This window comes from Gossypium arboreum, chromosome 10 (assembly GCF_025698485.1).
Source record: "Gossypium arboreum isolate Shixiya-1 chromosome 10, ASM2569848v2, whole genome shotgun sequence".
Classification (NCBI taxonomy): Eukaryota; Viridiplantae; Streptophyta; class Magnoliopsida; order Malvales; family Malvaceae; genus Gossypium; species Gossypium arboreum.
Window position 1 is genome coordinate 117929889 of NC_069079.1, and position 24669 is coordinate 117954557.

General features: G+C 31.6%; 4 protein-coding genes across 5 annotated transcripts; all 4 read left to right on the forward strand.

Annotated features, from left to right (window-relative positions):
• Window positions 1–1777: 1777 nt before the first annotated feature.
• On the forward strand, window positions 1778–5422 carry LOC108461947 (uncharacterized). Its single transcript, XM_017761945.2, has 10 exons — window positions 1778–2084; window positions 2241–2295; window positions 2460–2495; window positions 2590–2634; window positions 3072–3155; window positions 3410–3475; window positions 3649–3687; window positions 3962–4061; window positions 4336–4486; window positions 5196–5422. Exons 1-10 carry the CDS (start codon window positions 1876–1878, stop codon window positions 5206–5208), a joined length of 798 nt encoding a protein of 265 aa, XP_017617434.1. The 5' UTR covers window positions 1778–1875; the 3' UTR covers window positions 5209–5422.
• Window positions 5423–8448: 3026 nt separating this feature from the next.
• Window positions 8449–10167, forward strand: LOC108461095 (protein ELC-like). The gene has a single exon (XM_017760790.2). The coding sequence runs from the start codon at window positions 8646–8648 to the stop codon at window positions 9837–9839; it is 1194 nt and encodes a 397-aa protein (XP_017616279.1). The 5' UTR covers window positions 8449–8645; the 3' UTR covers window positions 9840–10167.
• A 2221-nt stretch (window positions 10168–12388) lies between these two features.
• LOC108461696 (uncharacterized) lies at window positions 12389–16528 on the forward strand. The gene is made up of 3 exons (XM_017761612.2): window positions 12389–12696; window positions 15266–15624; window positions 15716–16528. The coding sequence occupies exons 2-3, from the start codon at window positions 15268–15270 to the stop codon at window positions 16274–16276; spliced, it is 918 nt and encodes a 305-aa protein (XP_017617101.1). The 5' UTR covers window positions 12389–12696; window positions 15266–15267; the 3' UTR covers window positions 16277–16528.
• A 3120-nt stretch (window positions 16529–19648) lies between these two features.
• Window positions 19649–24255, forward strand: LOC108462549 (anthranilate N-methyltransferase-like). Of its 2 annotated transcripts, XR_008271612.1 has the most exons (3): window positions 21723–21906; window positions 22826–22867; window positions 23739–24255. XR_008271612.1 is itself a non-coding variant. In XM_017762482.2 (2 exons), exons 1-2 carry the CDS (start codon window positions 19714–19716, stop codon window positions 23740–23742), a joined length of 432 nt encoding a protein of 143 aa, XP_017617971.1. In that variant the 5' UTR covers window positions 19649–19713; the 3' UTR covers window positions 23743–24255. The 2 variants fall into 2 exon arrangements, 1 of the variants encoding a protein (XP_017617971.1); XM_017762482.2 differs by lacking the exons at window positions 21723–21906; window positions 22826–22867 and adding an exon at window positions 19649–20141.
• Window positions 24256–24669: the final 414 nt, after the last annotated feature.

Below are 24669 nucleotides of genomic sequence, written 5' to 3' on the forward strand. Positions count from 1 at the left end.
TCTATTCGAAAAATTATCAATATATATTAACTAAAATACACACTTCAGATACCAAATCTAACAATATGTCCTCTACAAAGTTAAGGTCTGATTCAATTTTTTATTCATCAGTTGAATCAAAAGTGTCTTTAGAAGGACTTTCTTCAATAATTTTTATTCAACAAAGATACTACATAAAATTTCTTTAATAATTCATGAAATTTATGATTCAAAAGAGATATTTTGTTTGGAATCAATCAAGGAAGGAAGTTAGAAGATGAGGAATGAAAGTGGAAGAAAGCTTGAGTATTTGAAGATATTAATTTGAATATATAATTTAATGTGAAATTATAAAGATTAGTGTTGTGAAACTATTTTATGTGTGATTTTATGATTCATTTTATTTGAATAAATGGAAAATAAGTACATACGGAAAATTTAATTATGAAATTGGGCTATTAATTTTGTGCAATGTAGTTGAATATATTATCCATATTATTAGTTAAGTTTTGATTGAATTGGTATAACAAGTTAATTGAACACCAATTCAGTTAGGAAAATTATAGAAATATCTATCCGTGATTAAAATAAATCATTATGAGGGTATTTTAATATTTTCATTTTAACAAAAACTTATAAAAATATGTATATAATGATATTTGAACTCATGTTGATTAAATGAGTAAAATTTTAAATTTGTCATTCAATCAAAGTTTCATTTTACTTTATTTTATGCATATTTTATCTTATTCATCACTTGTATATATACTATTATTTAGGGTGAACTACTAAAATAGTCACTTTTGTTTATCCCAAGTTACATTTTAGTCACTTATGTTTGAAATGTTATGTTTTAGTCACTTATATTATCGCGTTAAACATTTTAGTCACCGAGTCGTTAATTATCGTTAACAGTGTCATGGTAAGCTGGCATGGCACGTTAAATCATCATTTCAAACAAAAAATTTAGGTTAATTTATACAATTGATCCCTATATTTTTTCGTTTTGAGCAATTTAATTTTTTTCTTTTATGTTTTTTTTCATTCTCCTTTTTTTTTTTTTATTTTCCATTCTCGTCTGCTTCTCCATCTGTTTTCCTACCTTCTCTATTTCTTTTAACTTAATTTTTTTTATGTTTTCTATTTGTTAAAACTAATCCTTATATTTTTATTTTTTTGAACAATTTAATTTTTTTTCAAGTGAGGCGAGTTTGCGGACTAGTTTTAACAAATGAAAAATATAAAAAACTAGTTAAAAGAAATGAAGAAGGGAGGAAAACAAAGGGAGAAGCATAAAAGAATGAAAAATATAAAAAAAATAAAAGTTAAAATAACATAAAAGAAAAAAATTAAATTGCTCAAAATGAAAAATATAGAGACCAATTGTAAAATTTAACCTAAAATTTTCGTTTGAAATGATAATTTAACATGCCACGTCAGTTTATCACTACACCATTGACGACAATTAACAACTCAGTAACTAAAATGTTGCAGTACAATAACATAAGTGACTAAAACGTAATATTTTAAATATAAATGACTAAAATATAATCTGAGGTAAATAAAAATAATTATTTTAATAATTTACCCTATTACTTAAGTTCATGATTGATTTAATCAAGCATCAACTCGATTAAAGAAATTAATTTAATTATTTTTAATTTTAATATTGTAGATATTTTATGTGCTATTATTAATTTATTTTAAATTATAGATTTAATTATGTGATTTCTACGTGGATAGAGATAGAATTGTCGTGTTTATAGAATTGATGGAATATGTTGGATGGTTTAATGGATGGACAAACCGGACCATCGGACAAGTTTAGTTAAAGAGTCACCGAGTCAACCCCAAACCAAAATATCTCTCTCTATTCTGCAACTATCTAAAGTGGATATGGTTTTCACATGCACCTTCCCTTGTAATCCTGTATTTCAATTCCAAAGACTATTTACAAGGAGCCGTCTTCAACAACACCACTCAGCCCCTCTATTATCACCTTCCAATCTCAAGCCTTCTTCTTCTTCTTCCTCATCTCATCATTATAGCCATACTTTTTCTCTCATTCAAGACTCTGCTGTTATTGCATGCCTTCGTGGCAACAGGCAAACAAAACCCTTCTTTTTCACCATCTTCTTTCCATTTCCCCTATATTTTTAACTCGATTGCTTTCATTTCCATGTTTGGGATGATGGGTGTTCTCTTATTTTGTTTGAATTCTGTATCTGAAATTCTCTTTTTCCCATCTTTTTTCTTTGTAGTGCTGAGCAGGCTATGGAAGCTGCTCGTGCTGCGGTTAATGGCGGCATTGCAGTTGTAAGTCACAGCAAATTTTGATGTTGCTGTTGAGTAATTGAACATTGCTTACTGCATATCTGGAACACAAAATGGGTTTTAAAACTTATGTAGAAACTGAATCCTGTATTTGGGTTTTATTAGCAATGGGACTTATTTAAATATTTTCTTCTCTTGATTTGCAGCTGGAAATTGTGAGATCAACCCCTGGTGTTTTTGAGGTTGCTTAAAAATTCCATTTTTTTTCTTGATTTTCTGCCCAAATTTACCATATTGGATTGAGAATTTATGGTTTCTTTTCTCTGTTCTTCACAGGTCTTGCAGGCTCTGGCTAATGAATATCCAACTAAGGCCTTTGGTGTAATGATCTTACTAGTTGCATATTAATCATAGAATATATATGTTATTTGGACTAGGCTATGAGTTCTGTATATGGGTACTATTGAATTCTTTTAAAGTTTTTTTATCTGATTGGAGGATCTTTAGAGGGTTATATTTTTGTACTCATATCCGGATATGCTTTAAACATGAATAAGGATCTTGAGTGTCAAATGTGGTCGAGAAAAGCTTTGTTGCTGCAGCTCTTCTTTTTCTTTGAAGTATTCGTATATAACATCATTTGACACATTTTCGGATATGGGTGTGGAGATATGATCCTCCGAGAACCTGAAAAACTTTAAAAGTTGGAGATATCCCAGTCCGACATTTACCCCTATCTGACACTCCTACCGGAATCTGAGTAACATAGTTCAAATGACCTTTTTGGATTATTTCTGAGGTGGATAGAAATCTTGCAGGTTGGGACGGTTTTAACTGCTCAGGATGCCAAAACTGCTATGAAGGCCGGAGCCAAGTTTCTTATGAGTCCTGCTACGGTGAATGTATATGCCCGGAATTCTTGAATCCTTTGTTCTGTCTTTTACTTCATTACTATGTTATTCTGGTTCTTCATCTTTCTTGAAATATGTGTCTGACAAATATCCGTACATAGGTATGAGGATATGATCCTCAAAGGACGCTTAGTACATGAAAAATGTTGGAAAAATTTTGAACATTTTCGTGCCTGACACTTGCATATTACTATATGTTTAAAAAGCTCCATTATGCTATGCTAAACATTCATACATGTTATCAGGACATTCTAGATGATGTTCGAGACACTGATGTTCTATATATGCCTGGTGTAATGACCCCAACTGAAGTAAGAAACACCTCTTTCTCAGTTCAACCTTTTTTAGGCTTCGGTTTCTCAGTGAACCTCATTAGTTTATGCAATTATTTTTAACAGATGGCAACCAATAGATTCATATGATGTATGTTCATACATACTTATGTACAAGAGGTACTAAAGTGGTTGAAAATGTGGTTTTTCAGATATACTCTGCTCATAATGCTGGTGCCAAGATTGTCAAGGTGAGTCTCTACTTGATATTTACTGATATTTAGGATCTTAATATTGATTGAAGGTATTATGGCCATCTAATACCAGTCCCCATTTTACTTTGATTCTTCATTGTCTTCAAAATACTCGTGTCCAACATATATTCCTTCATAAGAAGCTATGACCCTCTAGTAACTCTCCATACGCATGTGTATATATAGATGTAACCATTTAATGCATATGTGTAGATATATTCATGTATGCATAGATTCTTATGCGGTTTTTTACATTAATATGGTTAAACAGATTTATCCTGTTTCCGCATTAGGTGGCGAACGATACATATCAGCAATTAGGAAGCCTTTTTCTCACATCCCCATGGTTGCTTCCCAGGGCATAACTATAGGTCAGTACTTTCAGCTAACATGTTTGTGAGTTATTTCAAACATCTTCCCATTTGAAAATTGTATTTTAATTTGAAGTATTCATGTTCAAAATCCATATTCAATACATTTTCATATGGGTATGAGGATATGACTGTTCAAGGATCTTCCAAATACGTTAAACTTTTTTGAAAAATTGAACACAACAATGAACTGAAGCATAGCATTTACGATAAAATTGTTTTGTACCATTTTTCAATATCATCCACGTAAGATATTTTCTTAAACTTGATACAGATTCAGTAGGTGACTATATTGCTCAGGGAGCTATATCAGTCGTTTTATCGGATGCCATTTTCGATAAGGAGGCAATGAACCAAAACAACTTTGATGTCGTAAATCGACTTGCCACATCTGCAGCTGTGCAGGGCAAAATTGCTGTAGAAAGGTTAGCCTTTTCCTTAAGTTTATCTGTTCTTTATTACCTTTCTGCAAGTTCTTCTATATCATTACTGTTTCAGTGCTGCTTTTGCTTTGGCTTGTAGTAAATCCTATGTCAGAACCTACATTTCTTCGATTTTTCATTTTCTTAAAGTATTAGTGTTCGACACTTGTATCCAATGCGAATATGGCTAGATTTTTTTGAAGTTCTTTTATGTATTTGGAAGAACTTTGGAGGCCATACCCCCATATCCATATGTTAGATACGAGAGTAGAACATGAATCCTTAAATGAAAATGAAAAGTCGGAATAACATAAGCTTCTAGCATATTTGATTTTCCGAAAAGAAGCAAAAAATTCAATCTAGGGATAAAGAAACTTGAATGGATCAGTGGATTGTACTGGTTGAATTCAGAACTGAAAAACTCGGTCTATTATAGTATACTAGCCTTGGAAGTTGTTTACTCGAACTTGAGTGTAAGTATTAGAATATGGGTATGTAACCGGCACCAGCATGTTCAACCTTTCTGAAGTTTTTCTGTGTGGTTAAAACGTCCTTCAAGGATCATATTCATATCCTCGTACCTATATCTGAATATACATCGATTCGATAAATGTTTCAAGAAAATGAAAAGTTGGGATAAGAAACAGCCAACATAAACAATTTCAAATGTTGTATTTGTTTAATGTGGTTGACTGATGTGGGATTACTGCAGGAAGAAAAGATAAAACATGACCGCAAAGGAATACTTACCGAACGAACAGGTAAAGCCGAGCTCTTCTTTCCGATGCCGATGTCTTTCATGTGCCTAATCTCCGAAGCAGAGACATTTTTGCTAGGGAGTGTTGAAGCATCGGATACATGTTCGACTCGGAACACAATTTTGATATAGTAAAATATGTATCATACCTCCAAGGACTAATAAAAAATTTTAAAATAAAATCACTCATGATTTTCTTGTTTTTTGGTATTCTATAGGTTTTTTTTTTTCTCTTTCTATAATGATAACAGACGTGAATAATTAGAAATGTTTATAGGTCGGGTTTATTAGTACTATTGGTATTATAATTAATATTTTATATATAATTTTGATGATTTAATCATTTTTAAATGATTTAGTGTGTGATTAATTCACGATATTGAATTCAGTTAAGAAAATTATAATAATATAAATATGTCTTGACATGAAATAATTGAGTCATACAAATTAATTAGAGCTTAAACCTTCCTTATTTACTTGTTGCGAATAGAAATTATTACAGTAGTCTTTCCATAAAAATTGTTAAATTTGTATCATTAAATTTTTATTTTGATATTTTATTTATAATGCATAGTAATAAATTTAGCCTTCAACTTTTATCCCTTAATCAATTTGGTCCTTATTTTTATTTAGAAAAATTAGCCATCATCAAATAATTCAAAATTTATAAAAATCATCAAAATTATAATTTCAAAAAATATATAAAAGTAATTCTTTTAAAAAATATATGAAAATACATTAAGCTTACATCTTTTACACTAACACTAATAATAATTTTAATACTAGTCGAGTTAATATTCAATCGGTGATAATAATTTAAAAAAAACTAAAACTTTTACAAATCATTAAAATAGACATGATCTCCATCATATCAAAGAAACCTTTATTATGTCTCTAGTTATAAGGAAGTACCCAAAGTGGGTGGCAAATTAAAATAGAATCCTTGACTTTGTTTTGAGAAAGAAAAAAGCTAAGCAATACATTTATTTTTACATCATACCATCATATTATTGAATTTATTTCAACTTCTGATTTTGACCTCAAATTGTTTGAAAAGTATTACAACTATTTTGATATTTTTTATAAAGGGTCAGTTGTCAATTTTTTTATTTATATTAGATTATATTTTAGTTATTTATACTTGAAATGTTATGTTTTTTAGTCACTTACATTATCATGTTGTAACATTTTAGTTACTAAGCCGTTATTTGCCATTAATGATGTAACGGTAAGCTAACATGGAATGTTAAATCATCATTTTAAATAAAAATTTTAGGTTAAATTATACAATCGGTTTTGAACAATTTACTTTTTTTTTTCTTTTATGTTCTTTTAACTTTTCTTTTTTTTTTCTTTATTTTCTATTCTCTTCTACTTCTCCCTCTGTTTTTATCTCTTCTCTATTTGTTAAAACTAGTCTCTATACTTTTATTTTTTTGAACAATTTAATTTTTTCGAGTGAGGCGAGCTTGTGGACTAATTTTAACAAATGAAAATATGGAAAAATTACATTAAAAGAAATGAAGAATGAAGGAAAACTGAAGAAGATGTAAAAGAGAATGAAAATAAAAAAAGTTAAAAGAACATAAAACAAAAAAAATAAATTGCTCAAAATGGAAAATTATAAGGATAAATTATAGAATTTAAATTGAAATTTTCGTTTAAAATGATGATTTAACATGCCACGTCAGCTTATCGTTACATCGTTAATGACAATTAACGGTTCATTGATTAAAATGTTACAACACGATAATATAAGTGACTAAAACGTAACATTTCAAACAAAAGTGACTAAAATATAACCGAAGGGAAATAAAACAAAAGTGACTATTTTGATAGTTTATCATTTTATAAATAAATCGAATGAAAAATTTCTTTTTTATTGATATATTAAATAGAAACTAAGAAATAATATATTTTAAATTTGGTGTGATATAAATGAATCTGTGTCCCTGTATATATAAGTGCATAATCTAAGAATATTAAAGAGAATCCATAATTTTGTTTGGAAACTACAAGGAAAAGAAATGGAATTAAAGAGAGGGGAAGAGGTAAAAGAAAGTTCCTTCTCTTTTGTTTAATAACAATTGGAAGAAAAGAAATGGGGAAGGTAATTTACAAGGAAAGGTTCAGGAAAAGAAATGGTAATTTACCTTACATTATTAATTTCACCACAAATTAGGGAAATTAATTTTAGTTTTAAAAAGTCATATCCATTAATAACATTTGAATATTTTAATTTAATTATTATATTATTAAAAAATTAAATAAAATTTAAATGTAACAAAATTAATATTTACAATTAAAAATAAATAAACATTTACAAATCGCAAAATCATACAAAACTTTCAAAACATTAACCTTATTAATAATGAATAATATTGTTTTAAATAATAATTATTAACTCTATTAAAATTTAAACTTATTTAAATTAATTTTAATGGTTTAGAACTAATTTCCTTCCTCCAAATCCTTTCTAGATGGTGCACTTATTCGGTTATTCCTTTTAAACTTTACAACCTAAGTCTACCATAAATAAATAAATAATGTATTGACTTTGGCAAGCTTATAAATATACAAGCTTTGAACCTCCTTCCTAGGCATTGAAATACAAACATTTTCCTTTTCCTCCCCTTCACACAATGCTCTATCATTTACTTTCTTCCCTTTTTCTTTAACACATGTATCTTATATTTTTCTTAATTAGTTTTTGGGTATTTTTATATTTGTTTCATGATTTATATTTAAAATTTGTAGTTATTCCTTTAAATAATATCGTCTTCGTTGTTTAAATTTGTATTTTATATCTGTGCTAATTCATTAAATCGTATTGATTGCGAATTCTCTTATGAGACTTTGTTAGATTATGAGCCTAGTTTCTCTCTTCTACTTAGCCTCTCAAATTTGTGTACAAAATATGCAAATATAGAAGCATTCGAAGAGGGAACGAGGTTCATAATCTACCGAGTGTCATTTATTTATCTATTAAAAATTTACAATTTTTTAAATTCAATGATAAGTATACATTGATATTATTAGGAGATGGAGGAGTGATAAATTAAAAAATAAATATTTATTTTTTAAATATTCTTAAAGCATAACTTTGTGCTATCTTATTTAAAGTAAATATATATATATATTTTTTAAATTTGACGGGAAATGAAACTAAAAAGTGAAAGGGAAAAATCAAACTTTTGGTAGGTTTTTAGTGCAAATATTGGATGAAAAGTAGTCTTTAAGAAAAGGAAAATAAAAAAAGAAATGGGTCCTAAAAAGAAGGAAAAGGAAGGTTCCATCAAGGGTCCTCCCTTTACCTTAAGCGCAAAAACGCCTCCGCTAAGTAAATTCCAAAAACACTGATCTCATCTCTCATTTTCCTCTCTTTCAATATCCTCCGCCGTTCCAATGGTTCCACCGCCGTCTACGCCGTCGCTTGACTCCCAACAAATCCAACAATTCCTCTCCTCCGTCCTCTCCCAACGCGGCCCTTCTTCCCTCCCTTACACCGAAGACTCCAAATGGTTGATCCGCCAACACCTCCTTTCCCTCACCTCCCGCTACCCTTCCCTCCAACCCAAAACCGCCACTTTTACCCACAACGATGGCCGCTCCGTCAACCTCCTCCAAGCCGACGGTACCATCCCCATGCCTTACCAAGGCGTCACTTACAACATCCCCATCATAATCTGGCTCATCGAATCTTACCCTCGTTACCCTCCCGTTGTCTACGTGAATCCCACGCGCGACATGATCATCAAACGCCCCCATCCCCACGTTTCTCCCTCGGGGTTAGTTTCGATCCCTTATTTGCAGAATTGGATTTACCCAAGCTCTAATCTTGTTGATTTGGTCATTAATTTAGGCTCTGCTTTTTCTCATGATCCCCCGCTTTATTCCCAACGTCGCTCCAATCCTAACCCTAACCCGCCTAATTACGGGCAGCAGCAGCAGCCACCGCCACCGAGGGTTGCTGCCGCGGGTTATCCGCCTTCGCCTTATGGCAGGGCACAGCCATCTCAGACGGAGGATGCTGCGGAGGTTTACAAGAGGAATGCGGTGAATAAGTTGGTGGAGATGGTTCATGGAGATATAATTAAGATGAGAAAAGAAAGGGAAGCTGAAATGGAAGGGTTGTTTTCAGCTCAAGGAGTGTTGAGAAAGCGAGAGGAAGAGGTCAACAAAGGGTTGAAAGAAATGCAAGATGAAAAGGAAGCTTTGGAACAGCAGTTGCAGGTTGTTTTGATGAGCACCGATGTTTTGGCTGGTTGGGTTAGAGAGAACGAAGGGAAAATCAAGAACCTGGGGAAGAACAATGACAGTGTCGACGTCGACGAGGTGTTTCATTGTGCCGATGTGCTATCCAAGCAAATGTTGGATTGCACGGCTGCGGATTTAGCCATCGAGGACGTCGTTTATTCGTTGGATAAAGCCCTGCAAGAAGGGGCGGTGCCATTTGATCAGTATTTGAGGAATGTGAGGTTGTTGTCAAGGGAACAGTTCTTTCATAAGGCTACTGCTGCCAAAGTTAGGGCAGCTCAAATGCAGGCTCAGGTTGCTAGTATGGCTGCACGAGCACCGCATTCACATTACGCCCCATGACTGGTTATTGATTTGTTTTTGTGATTTGTCTATTAATGGATCATGTTTTCTGATATAGCTGCATTTTTTTTGTCTACCTAATTGAATATATGTTTCCTTTTATCCTATTCATATGGGAAAATTTATTATTATGATGTGAAAAATGTGCAGCCTTCTCTCTTTTTCATAATGAATTTGGGCTCTTTAGTAGACTTGCATTGGTGAGGAAAACTGGAATAGAAGCAGACATTGAAGAATGCTAAAAGAAGCATTTACTTTTTGTATTCTTATGTTATCTTATCTTTTGACATGATTTGTATGTAAATGAATGATCCCTTATTTTGTTGTATCACTGGTTGTTTAACTTATCAGCTTTTTACTTCAATGCATCAAGTTCATGCTGTGTTACTTATGTTCTTGGGAGCTAAACTCTTTATCACCCAATTGCAGTGAGGTTTATTAGATATTGCCTTGAGACTTTGTTATCTCTTTTTTCTTTTAATGAGGATGGGGTATACTAACATTGCACTTTGAGCAGGGGCAAATTGCACCTACTGATCGAAGCAACATGCCAAGTAGAAAAACCCTTCAAGGTACATGAACTTGAAATCTGCAGTAAGGCATTTGTCCTTAATTCAGTGCTTGTAGTCATGGTATTTATATGATTCTTCTTCCAATGGGAGTAATATTCTAAACCCTAAAAATTAGGTATTTATATGATTGAGTCCTACTTGCATGATGCAATTTCTTTATATATACAACTGTCAAACAGGGTTGGTTAGGCTAGGTTCATTCTAGGCCCATGTTTGGCATTCCTAGCCTAACTTGAAATATGAGACTCAAATTTTATTGTTCATATTTGTAAATAGTTGATCTAAATCCATTTAGACCCGTTTATATATATATATATATATACACGTGTTGTTTTGCCTATAAAGGTTGAGGCTTTGGGATTTTTATGGCTTAGGTTCGATTTATTCTGATTTATTTCTGGAGCTGGATCGTGTTTTGCATTGAGTTGGTCTTAAATATAGTTTATCCAATATTTATTATTTGTGACTGTACTTGCGATCTCTTTAAAAACATAATTTTTATTTAAGTTCAACAATTATAAATATTTATGAAAATTTTAAATATAAATAATTTAGCATTTTTTAATATTTACATGATATAAAAAAACATATTATAAAATTGAAAATGGGAAGTATGTATGTCATGGTAATTATATGATGAAGCAAGCATGAATATTTGGTTATGATTATTTAAACCCATATTGTATTGCCAAGTTTGATTAGATTATTATGAGTTATGGCAATTCATTATATTTTGTTGCCTAATTTGATTTGATGTCTTAACTAATCGATGCATTCGGCCTATTACATCAATGCTTGTTGCTTGGTTATTATTTTTTATTTTTAATAATTTTATTATATTTTTTGATATAATATTTAAAATTATATAATTTTTTCTCAATTCAATCATAGTTTTTACTATTTTTGCAAAATGGTATCAGTTGAAAAGCTTGTAAAAACTTGCAGAGCAAAGACAAAAATGTTGCTAAACTTATTTAATGATTGCGACCAATTCCAAACCACTTTCATGGTAATATTATGGTAAAAAGTGACATTATATTAAAAAAAAAGGAGATATGATTTTACATGAATACAAATTGGTTGGGTACGAATTAATAATTTATTTAAGTGATATAATAATGATGCACGAATTAAAAAGTGGAGGTTAAACCTTTTTCGGACAGAGCAATTAAACAAAAGTTGGTAAAAGAAAGGTTAAATTCTAGTCGTAGTCTTCTACTTTGTGAAAGTTATGAATTTAGTTTTTATAAATTAATTCGATTAATTTTAGTTTGTGTATTTTAAATTGGTCAATTTTAGTTCTCCTACTTTCATATTATGACTAATATTATACTATGCATACAATTATAGATTTAGTCCATATTTTCTAATTAAATCATGCTAAGTCTTTCTACTTTTGAATTTTGAAATTTTATCTTGATCCAAATGATAGTCCGTGGTTAACATGCGAAAATAACAAGTTGATATAACGTTACACTTATCGCATTAGATTTTGAAAATAGTAACCCTTAATGAATTTAACAATTATCATTTGGTATGTATTGAAATTTTAAATTTTAAAAAGTACAAAAATTAAAAATGATCAAATTAAAGTATAAAGATTAAATACACAATTTTTATAAAAATGTAGGGACTAATAGTCGAATTTAACAATAAAATAAACTATGTTAAGTTATTTTGCCTCTTTTAACTTGGAAAGGTTTTCTCTTGTCTTACGCGTAAAATTTGCCTTCGAACAAAAAGACTACTTCAGGTTGGATATGGATTAATTTGTTGAAAAAAAAAAAGATTTGGGTACTATATAGAAAAATAAAAAAATAATAGAAATTGTAATTTTGAAAGAAAGTAGGTTACTCTATCAGTCTATTGCCAATTCTAGGAGTGACGTGGAAGATTGTGATAGGACCTTCACAGTCTCCCGAGAAATTCCAGTTTCACTTTAGCAAAAATGTTATCAATTACTGAACTTTTCTCTACACGCGTTTGGTCTTCGAGAAAGTGCCTACACCCCGAGAAAATTTTTGACCCCATTCCCTTTTTTATTTTTATTTTTTATTTTCCCTCGAGAAAAAAAATTAAAAAGAATGAATCAAAAGAAAAACAACAGCAAAAAGTTAAAAAAAGAAAACCCTAACAAAAAAAAAAGCTTCCCCAATGCACCGTCACATTTACTTAACGCCTACAGCATCTTCTTAAGGACGTCGTGTTTCATCCCACTCGCCGAGCAGATCAGCCTCCTCACCGGTGATAGATTGTTACTTTCACTCTTGAATCACAATTCACTGGTTTCTTTCTTTTCCTCTCTCTCTCGTTATCTCTTTTATTTTTTTTTTGATTGCTTATATCAAGTGTAAACCATTCAATAATACGAGTTTCTTTTTCTTTGGTGTTTTTGGTTGATTATTTTGTTTTTTTTTTTTTAATTTGTTGGTTGTTTAATTTTAATGGGATGAGAAATGGGTTTGTTTTATTTGATCAATATTAGTAAAGAAGCTGATGGGTTAGTCTCAGTGTGGACTCTTTTAGAGTAATTTAGAAATTAATTCGCTGAAAATCAATGCCAAATTGTTGATTTTTAAATGCTTGCACTTGTGTGAAAGTTAGGTGCTAAGCTTGGTTATAGTTTGTGGCTTGGCCATGCCGATTTTATTGGGGTCCGGGTCGAACCGGTGAATGCATGTTGATAACTTAGATATTTGGATGGGTTGTTAGCTTTAACTAGTTAGCAAAGTTCTAATACAAATGTCTTGCTGAGCATTGGGATTAATAAACTTAGTTTTTCTAGAGATTGTAATCAAGTTGATTTAATTTTCGTCCTCATGAATCTTATACTTGATTTTTCTTCAACTCAGTCCTTGTTTTCTGCAAAATTGGTGTTGGATAACATCCTCGGCATTGCTTTCAAAGTATGATTGAGCATTGGTTTCAAAGTGTTCTCAAGTTACTCAAGTTCTTACTTCTAGTTGTCTTCTTCCCTATTTCTTTATCCCTTCATATTTTCTTTCAGATTCCAGTATGATATGAATGCAGTGTGCTGGTTGTGATTAACAAAACCATTCGAAATCCTTGGCTCTCTGTGGAATGCTTCTTGCATCAAACATGTTTTAGGCAGTGCTCTTCCAAAACCTGTTCAGGGTTGAATTGAGTGTTATGTATTGTGTATATGTGTTTGTGTTTATTTGAATTTCTGAATCTTTAGGAAGTATGTTTTGGTGTAATTAGGTTCTCATATATGTTCCAAGAAGGTTTTGTATTTGGAGCCTAATTGCTGATATAGTCCAAGAATTTGCCTTGTGCCGCTTTTTTTCATATAAAATCTGACATAATGGTTAAACTTAAAACAATTTATCACGTTTTGTTTTGAGTGCTTCTGTAATCTGGAATGTCTCCGTTTTTTATATTTCTATGTTCTTATAACATGAGGTTGCTGATTTCTATTTGTAAGAAAGGAAAAGATCTAGTCCCTTGGAAGATGTAATTACTATAGTCTTAAAAGTGTTTCTGTAGTTTTGATGAGTGGTATAGTTGATTATAGGGATAAGTCAACATTTAATCCCTAAAATTGGAAACTTTTTCCTACTTGGTCCCTGAACTTAGTAATTTTTTCCCCAATTTGGTCATTGAGATGATGTGGCACTTTAAGATTGTGCCATGCCATCACCTAAAATTTTAGAAAAAAATATAAATTTTTATGTGATGACATGGCATAATATCGGAGTGTCATGTCATCACATGGACCAAAATTGGGAAAAGTTTCCAAGTTCCAAGACTAATGTGGACCAAGAAAAAGTTTAGGGACTAAGTTGAGAAAAGTTGTCAAATTAGGGACTAACTGTGGCTTTCTCCCTTGATTATATTCACTGTTTTGTTGGAGAATATTATTGCCAGCAGTTTTGGATTGTAATTGTGTGTATTTGCAGAGGTTGGGCAGGGCACGGTTGGTTAGGAACTCCCTTCAGCTTGTTCTAACTCTTTTCATCATCCACTGTGAACCCTCAAACTTATAGAATCCTTGCCTTATACCACCATGAACATAGTAATCAAAGAGGGACGGTTAAGTGATTGATTTGAGTTTCATCTATATGAAATGTTATGGTCTTTCAGTTTATTTTTTTAGAATGGTGAAATTCCAACCACATCTTATCTCTTTTAAGAAGTATGATTGTATAGGTTTTCTCTTATCTTTTATTGTCTCGTTTTAATGATCACAAGAATGAATCTGTTATCTTGTAAGATTACTAGATCTTAAGGGTTCATTTACTAAATGGTTAATGCCAGTCTTCATATCTGTGATTGGGGGTCAAGCCTCTGTTTGCTTGTGATTTCTAATTCTTTAATCACCCAATTTGTGAAGCTTGACACTCGTCATCTTTATCATTTGATCCGAGCCACCGTCATGCTTGGCCTTCTTATGCCTGACTGACGTAAGCTGCATGATGCATGGTTTATAGATTTCCTGTTTGTCTTCTTAGTTCTTTCTTTAATTGAATTAGTGTTGAATTTCTTTTCCGGGGCTTCATTCATTGCTATTTTACAAATTTATGGTTGTTGACCTGGCATTGTGCAATTGTTCCGGTCATCATTACCATTTTATATATTTATATGATTGGAGCATAATGTGACTCTCCTCTTGAACTTTGTTGTGCCCTCTATTGTCTCTTAACACGGCGAAACAAAACAATTTATATCTTATTCTCTAACACGATTTGAGAAGTGTTTGAATGATCTTTGCTTTTTCTTATTTGTTTAGATGATCGAGGCACCAAGCTGGTCCTCAATTTTACCCATATTTAATATCTGTTGAGCATTGCACCATAACATGACAATGCCATTCTGTTGTTTATCCTGGATTAGGAATGGAGCACTACGACATGCAGGCGCCTAGAAGGGGAGAGATGAAGCATAAAGGAAGAAATGTAGTTTGGTCGGTTGCAATGGACAAGTGTCTCATTGAAGCTCTGGCCATTCAGGCTAAAAACGGGAATAAAATCGACAAATGTTTCAACGAGAATGCTTATACTGCCGCTTGTATTGCCGTGAATTCTCGTTTTGATCTGAACTTGAACAATCAAAAAGTTGTTAACCGCCTTAAGACAATTAAGAAAAGGTACAAAGTAATGAGGGATATGCTAAGTCAAGAAGGATTTCGGTGGAATCCGAATACGAAGATGATCGAATGTGACAGTGAAGATCTTTGGAAAGGCTATGTTGCGGTCAGTGTGTACTGCATTCTTCCCATTGTTTTGCTTTCTTGTTCCGATACATACTTTTTAAGATTACTTGACATGTAACATCATTGAGCAGGCACATCCTGATGCAAAAGGGTTCCGAAGAAAACCAATCGAGATGTATGATGAACTAAAGATTGTTTGCGGAAATTACCAAGCACCTAGTCGTTGGGCAAAGATGAAGGACGGAAGTCATCCGGTTGCTTATAAGAATTTCGAAGAAGATTCTGCTTCTTTTGTATCACCGAGTTCAGATGACCTAAGTGATACCGATGGAACACAGTCGTATACTGGGCCACCGGAGTATATGCAAGATGTTAGTCAAGAACCTCCTCCAATGGAGCCTCTCAGACAACTTCCAAAGCGGCCGCGTGGCTCGGATTCTCTTCAAGAGGCAGTGCTGGCAGTGGCATCCAGCATTCGGCGGTTGGCCGATGCAATTGAGCAGAGTAAAACTACAATCAATGCCACAGAATTGCTAGACGCTGTTATGGAGATCGATGGTCTGGAAGAAGCTAAACAGATGTATGCATTCGAGTATTTGAACGCTGACCCTATCAAAGCGAGAGCATTCATGACTTACAATGTTCGGATGAGGAAAACGTATTTGTTTAGGCAGTTTTGGTGGTGGAAATGACCAGACTGGATCGAAATTTCAAAGCTTTTTCAGTATATAATTGACAATAGTGTGGGGATATTTATGGATGATGAAACATTAAAAAAACCTTGTTTCAATGATTCATGGAGGTTAAATGTACAGATTTCAGATGTTCACTGATTGAACATATATAGCTTCAAGGCTGAGTCATAGATAATTGGACTGGATTGGCTGATTCAACTCGGTAGTTAATCTGGGTTTGAAGATATAAAAGAACAGAACTTTAATGAACTGATAGTTGATTTAAACAGAAAAAGGAAAAGGTTTGGAGAATTTAACCCACTTATTGTACTAAGGTTTGAAAAGAAAAATCCACTCGCTCACTTGGTTTGGAAAATTACCACTTATTCTACTAAGCTTTGATGAAACTTTCCTGTGGCACTTTACTAAGGTTTGATGAAAATTTTCTTTTACCTTTTATTAGTTAATTATTAGGTTTTTTTTGAAATAATATGGAAAACAAAATTTATCAAAATATGAACAATTTTAATTATTAGAATAATATAGACTGTGTATAGAAATCTCAAATTGACATGGCAGCTGACGATTTGGGATGATTTCAAGGCAATGATTATATTAGAAAGAGACATAAAATCCTTATAATCCTAATTGGCAGCCGACATGTTGATTTGGTTTCTTAATGGTTTGCCATTGTGGAATTTTGGAATGTTTTATATATTTAAAAATTATTTTTATTTTGAATTTTAAACAGTTTATATTTTATAATTTTTATTTTTAAAAATATGATCTTTTTATATTTTAAAAAGTATAACTTGAAAGTTTTATTTTTTAAAATGTAAATATTTATTTTTAAATTTTATTAAATTTATTTATGTACTTTTAAAGGATAAAACATCGCTCCAAATCAAAATTTAATCATTACAATAGTGGATTTGTATATATATAAATTTAACCCATAATTAGTCTGCTATAAATAATAGATATAATGATAAATTTAGCTTTCAACATATAAATCTTTTATAAACTTAGCGCTTATTTTTGTTTTAGTTAAATTCAACTTTTATTCTTTTAAAAGATACTCTTTTGTCTTAGCCAATGTTTTATCTCCTTAGACTTTTCTGTTAAAGTTCTTTTGACGAGACAAAAATGTTAATATTGTATACTTTTTTCATCTACATTAGAATTTTTAATAAAATTTTAACGAAACATATAATGTGGTTGTGGATGTGTAAGGAGGAGTGTTATAAATAATATAAATTTTTATTTGTTCTTAAAAGAAACTTATCCATGTTACAAAGAAGAAATCAACACCTTTGAAGAGTCCTAATCTAAGCATGGGACTTTAACATGAAGATAAATTTGAGACAGTTGTTTTGAGTACATTTAGAAGTAATCAGGGTCGAAGCTATTTTTTTTTAGGGAGTTGAAATTAAATTATATATTTTTATAATAGTAAAATATAATTTCATTATTTTAATATTTATATATTCATAATTTTAAAATATTAAATTAAATTTTATCATTTTAAAGAGGATCAAAGTATAATTTTATAAAAGATTAAATTAATTTTTTTATCATTTTAAGAAGGACTAAAGTATAATTTTATTTTTACCGATTTTAGTTTTTATAAATTTTGAAGAAGATTAAATAAAAATTTTCCATTTTAGGGGCCGACCCTTACCAACACCTAGCTACCTCCTTGGTAGTAACTCATCTTACTTTAAACAGACTAGAATATGAGCTATAATTGTAAACCTTGAAAAGTTCTATTTCAAGTCTGCCTCTTGTTAAGATCAAGATAGGGGTAATGATTTTAACATTCAAATATATTGAGTAACATTTTTTCTGCTTGAAGTAGCCTATTTAAAAGCTTATTTCAACATATTTACTTTCATGAAAAAAAAAAAAATAAAGGATTGGTGTGAGAACTAAACCTATTCATGGGTCAGGTCACTCACTCAAGTTCGAAAGTCTGTTTAAAAAATGAGAATGTTTGGATAAAATATGAGATCTGAAAAATGGGTTTAAGTAAAATTTAAGCCCATTTTATATAGAGGCCGGCAAGATTTTTTGCCTCAAGCTAGACCCGACTTGAATATTATGTTATAAACTAATATTATATTAATTATATATATATATTAAATAATAACTATATATTTATTTATATTAAATCACTAATCTAATAACAATTAAACACATTGTCCAAGACTTAAAAAAACTTATCCAACTAAATAACCCAACCCAAAATATAAAATTTTGAAATTTATGTTTTATGCAATAAAATATTTATTATATTTATGTGTGTTTTAAATATAATAAAATATTTATGGTAGTGTTTTTAATATAAATATTTTTAATGTGTTAGAAAATTTTTATTTTAATATTTTAGTGCATTTAATGTATTATATTTTAAAAAATTAAGTTTTAACTAAAATTAATCTATAAAAATTAAATATGAACAGGTTGATCCTAATTTTACTTTTTTAAATTGGATTGAGTTTATGCAAAAAGATAAGACTATTTTTGAATTAAGCCGGACTTAAAAAAAAGCCTAAATATTTTACATAAACTTAACTTGACCTGATCCATGAACACCTTTAACCACAACATATGTTGATAGGAAAGCATTATATTTTGAGTGCAATTGTTTTAGACTTTTGAATGTTCTGTCGATAAGTTGAATGTTGAAAACAGTAAAAAAGTTAGTAAGGGGAGAATAGAAGGCTGAAACAACAATTATTTTGGAGTTTTATGGGTGATTATGGTAAATTAAACTTGTATTGTGAAGTATAATAATGAAGAAGTTAAACCCCATCAACGTATGACTCCCAAACATAGATATAACATCCAAGTAGGTAAATACTTTTTACATTTAAATACACCTAATATTATTTTTAAAAAGTAAAATATAACTTGAAACTGCTTTTATTTAACTAAATTAAATCATTATTTGAATACATTAATCCTTATTTAACCAAATTAAAAAATTTAATTATTATTGAGCGCATTCAAAAACATAGTTTTTATTTAATTATTTTAACCCAATTTGAGCATCTCCACTATAAATTAATAAATTCCGAAAACCCTAATATTTTTTAACAATTTGGAAACCCAAAAATACAAAGGACAAGCCATTAAACAATCCTAGACACCATACCGGGATGAAACCACCACATCGAAAGGATACAAAATTGATTAAAATAAACTCAAAACATTAAACAGAAAAGCTTATAAAAAATTAAGAGGAAAAAGGAAAAAGAAAAGGGAATGAAATTAGGATCAATTAAACCATTTCCCCATAAATCAATATTTTATCTAAAGTAACGTTTAGTTTACTCCTTGTGTCACGTTCATTAATATCCATTTAGGTATACTTTATATTTTATCAAATCAAGAGACTATAATATAGATTGGGGTAAAAGAGCTTCTTCCAGTATCAACCAAAACAAGAAGAAATGAATTCACTCGTGAATCAGCTGAGATCCTCGTACCCCATGTCCGAAGAAGAAGAAGCATTCAGTTATGCTTGGTATTTACGAACCTCCCACATGTTTACTTACGTTTTGGATGCCGCAGTTAAGCTCGGTGTCTTCTATATATTAACGAAGGCAGGTCCTGATGTGAAGCTTTCTTCGAACCAGATCGCGTCGGAGATTCGTGAGAAGAATCCCGACGCGCCTTCCCTTCTCGATCGCATGCTTCGGCTCCTCGCTTGCCATGGTTTAGTTACTTGCGTTTTGCGAAAGCTCGATGCCGGTGCGGGTGATGGAGAAGATGGTGAAAGAGTGTATGAGATTACTTTGGCTGGTAAAGCTTTTGTTAATGACGAACATAATGGATCTTTGGCTGTTTTTACTAGCGACAAGGCCAACATTGAAGTCTGGTAAGTTGAGTTCTAATATTCTCTTTCATAATTATTTGATTTTAATTTGTTTTGAATTCTGATATCTAAAATATAATTATAATATAAAAATACAAAATATAAGATGCATATTACATTTACAGATAAAATATAAAATATTATTTAAAATCAAACTCGATTTATATTTCCCTAGATCTCCTATATCAATTTGAAAATTTACATGTTTGATAAAGTATAATTATATTAACTAATTCAATAGTTATGTTTCTTAATTGTATGTTAAGTTGTAACTAAAAAACCAACTATGATAACAATACACATAAAAATTGTTTATGTAATTCGAATATTTCTTATATTTCTAAGACTTACTTAAAGAGTAATTCATTATGAATCAATAATATAAGTTATAATTTAAGTTTAACTCACATAGCAAATTACAAACTCACACTTAAACATTCAACTAATATGCAACCTTAAAAGCTTAGTTACAATTTCAACATAAAAATAATTTGTTTACAAGCAAATTGCCCTTAATACAAATTCTTCTAATTAATGAACAAATAAGCACTCAATACCAACAACAGTTCTCCAATATTCATAATCTTCCAACCAGTATGATCAAATTATGCCACTAAGATTACACTTGAATTAGTCTTTGAAAGGCATAAAATATCTTCAACACTAAAATTTCTAAAGAAATCGTATCTCTTTAAATATACCTTTTTACTCCTCAAATAATGTCCACACTTGACAGAAGTTCAACATAATCAAATCAAGGCAACTGTGGTTCAAAATTCTCATAAATATGTAAGAAAAATAATTACAAGATTTGAGTCAAAATATGGACAAATTGTACATTCGTCTAGTTGCAAACAAATTGAATTATTAAAAATAATTATTGGAGTATGTAAAATTGCTTCTAACTTCCGATGAAAAAAATTTAAAGGAGTACTTAACACAAGAGAGGAAGATAACTAAAATCAATTCATAGTTATTAACTTCAACAATATGCCTTTATATAGGCTTACAGAGAAATTAAATCGTGGAAGTAAGATTCTCCACTAACAGACTAATGAAAACAGAATAATCCCATAAAAATCAAACAAATTTATTTGACTAACAAACTTGCTAAAAATAGGAGTCAACAAACTAACCCTAACACTTAATCCACAAAAAAAAAAAAAAAACTGTAACGCCCCAATTTTCGGGAATCCTGTGAATGTTGGCATAGGTTTAATTATGTTAGTGGGCCTCTAGAAAGCCCAAATTTAAGATAGAACCCGACAATTTTAGTTAATTTTTGTTCCATAAGAAAAAGGGGGTGAAATTATGAAATAGAACCTATGTGAAAATGTTTGAAAATGCTATAGGCTAAATTGAAGTGGCCAAATAAATAGGAGTGCAAAATAGGAGGATTTGCATGACAAACCTCCCATTTTACATGAAGTGGCCAGCCATCATGTTGTTGTAGACAAAATGTACACTTGATATCCATAATTTATGGTACAAATTGATACAAATTGATAATAGGTTAGGTAAATGTTCCATGATAATGGGTTAGGTAAATGTTTCATGATAATGGGTTAGGTAAATGTTTCATGATAAGAATTTCATGTCTTTTGTATTAAAGAATTAAATGGATGAAATATGAAGTTTTATTAAAAGAAAAAGGGGTGAAAAGAACAAAGTTTTGTCCATCTTTGTTCATCATAGCTGAAAGTTAGAGAAGAGAAAGGAGAGGAGAAAGCTCTTGAGTATTCGGTCATTAGGAGGAGGAAAATTGAAGGTAAGTTCTTGGTACCTTGCTTCTATTTTGAGGTTCATGAGTTCTTCTTGATTCTACCTTAACTCTTGAAGTATATTTTGATTTTTGGTTGTGTTGTGAGCATTTGGTCATGAATTAAAATGAAGGAAATGGTTGTTGTTTCATGTTCTTTTGATGAAAAATGGAAGATATGTGAAGTTGAGCCAAACAAATGAGCATGCATGTGCTTAGATGCTAAGGGGAAAAATCGGCTAATATGTTGTGCTTTAAAATGATGAAATGGGGATTATACTTAAGTAAAATCATAGATATGTGATGATTGATTGGTGATATACATGTTTAAAAAAAAAACATGCATGCAAGTTATGTGTGAAAGAGTGATTTGGTAATAAATCTGCTTGGGACAGTAGCAGTAACGTGACTTTGGAAAATCACCATAAATTATGGGAGATGAGTTAGAAGCTGTATAAATTATGTAATTAAAGCTTAATGAGTCTAGTTTCAAATGGAATAAATGAGAATATATTTTGAATTCTGTACAATGAGAAATTTGATTTGTAATGAAGAGTGGTCAGATTAGTCAAATAGTGAAACATGCGAAACTTTGAGAAAAATCTGGTATTGATTGGCCAAACCAAAAATTCTGAAAATTTTATGGATATAAGATATATGAGTCTATTTTCAGGGAAAATTAACGACACTTGATTTGGAGTTTCATAGCTCCAGTTATAAATGATTTAGTGACTGTTGCTTAGGAAGACAGCTTGCAGTGAAATTATGATTATGTGGTAAACATTGACAAAAATTTGTTAATGAGTTGCTTATTGATTTCTTATAAGCTTACTATGATCTGTAGGTGTGGTTGGCCGAATATTGTAAGGGGTTAATACGTAGTTTATATTTGAATAGTTAGATTAACATGTTAGTAATCCAATTGTAGGCGGTTCGTGTGTGGATCTCGTCAGCATATCGCCGCAAATAGGTGTGTAACTAACACCACCCTCTTTCTTAGTCTAGATCGGCAAAAGCCGAAATGCCGAAAACCGGTATTTTGTAGATTTGCGAGTGTGCGAATGCTCGTGAGGTAAATCGATTAATGTTTTTGGTAAGCTACAATGTTTGACCGCAAAGTGCATGATTTACATGCCCTCGATATTTTTGGGCTTAATGGGCCAAAATTGGAATGATGGGCCAACGGCCCAATTCGGTAAGAACCCTCGGTAGTGATTCTGTTAGTACGTGAAAAGTAGGAATATGCATGAAAACCCTAAAATAGATAAATTACTGAAATACTTTTAAAAGTGAAAATTTACAATTTTACCCCTAGTAGATAAATTATCGAAATACCCCTAGGTTAAATTGACCTAAATGCATGTTTGATCGTTGTTATTTATCGCATGCCATGTTGTTATTATCTCGATGCATGGACCGGGATATTGACGGAGGAAGTACTGAAAGTGGCTTGTCCACGATCTTGGAGGCTTTGCCTCAATTTATCGTTAATCGAGCAAAATGCCGCAATCGTGGAGTGTTGGGTTGGGTGGGTTGAGCTATCCCCACATGGAGTGTATGGCTAGTACGGGTGGAGTGTAGTGGTTGGTGGGTTGAGTAGTCTCCCAAATCGGCTTGCATATGTTATTGATGTTGCATGTATTTTGAAATAGGCCTATGGGCCATACTGTTATCTCAATAAGGGCTAAGGCCCATTTATTGTAATCAAAAGGGCTCGTCCAAGACCATCATTACTGAATGGGCTTAGGCCCAATAGGCTTGAGCTGACTTGGGCTTTGAATGGGTTTTCCTTACACACCGAGGTTTCCCCAAACTCACCCATTTTATTTTCATCCACGCAGGTAATCCCCAACCATAGTGGGCTTGGAGCTGTGAGGGAATTTGGAGTGGCCACCCATTCTGAAAGTTTGATTTTCTTCTGGTGAACTAGACATCCTTTTAATTACGTTTGAGGTTTTGGGCTTTTAAATGTAATAAGGCCGCTTATTTATTTTTGATGGTTTTTAATATGTATTACTAAGATAGGTAATACTTATTTTAACTGTTGAAATTGGATAGCTTTAGGGCGCGTTTTCAAAAACAACAGTTGATTTCAAAATAACACGACAACAAGCAAAGCTTCCGCAATGAAAGTATTTTCCAAAATTAATCACTTTTCCTAAAAATGACTTAATCGAATCGGTTTCCTAGAAATATCCATGACGTTAAGGTGTGGCAATGGCGGTATGCATGTCTAGGATTGGATCCGAAGAGAGCTTGGTACTTAAGCAGTCTGATGGACTCACCACCTCTTTTCCGGTTTCCTACCTGGTGCACAGCTTCCATTCACCTTAACCCTTAATGAATTAATCTTTTGAACATCAAGTACGATTTTTTGGACTTAGAATGAAAAATTTTTTAATGTTTTTGATGTGGCATGCCGGATCTGGCCATAACTTCTGGGCCGGGTTTGGGGTGCTACAGAAATGTAGTGTGACTAATTTTCCATCAATCCCTCCCTTAAGTTGAAAATAGATTTCCAGTTTAAGCAATTTCATCATGCGATCCCTCCCTTAATGTGTAAACTCCCAGCAACTTTCTCAACTTCATGAACCTTTCAATCTTGAGACGTTTGGTGAAAATATCAGCAACTTGATCCTCACTTCTGTAGTAAACAACTTTAATAATTCGCTTCTTCGTGAGATCTCCCAAGAAATGAAATTTTACATCTATGTGTTTCGTTCTTCCGTGCAAGAGAGGATCCTTTGATAATTTTATAACTAGACTATTGTC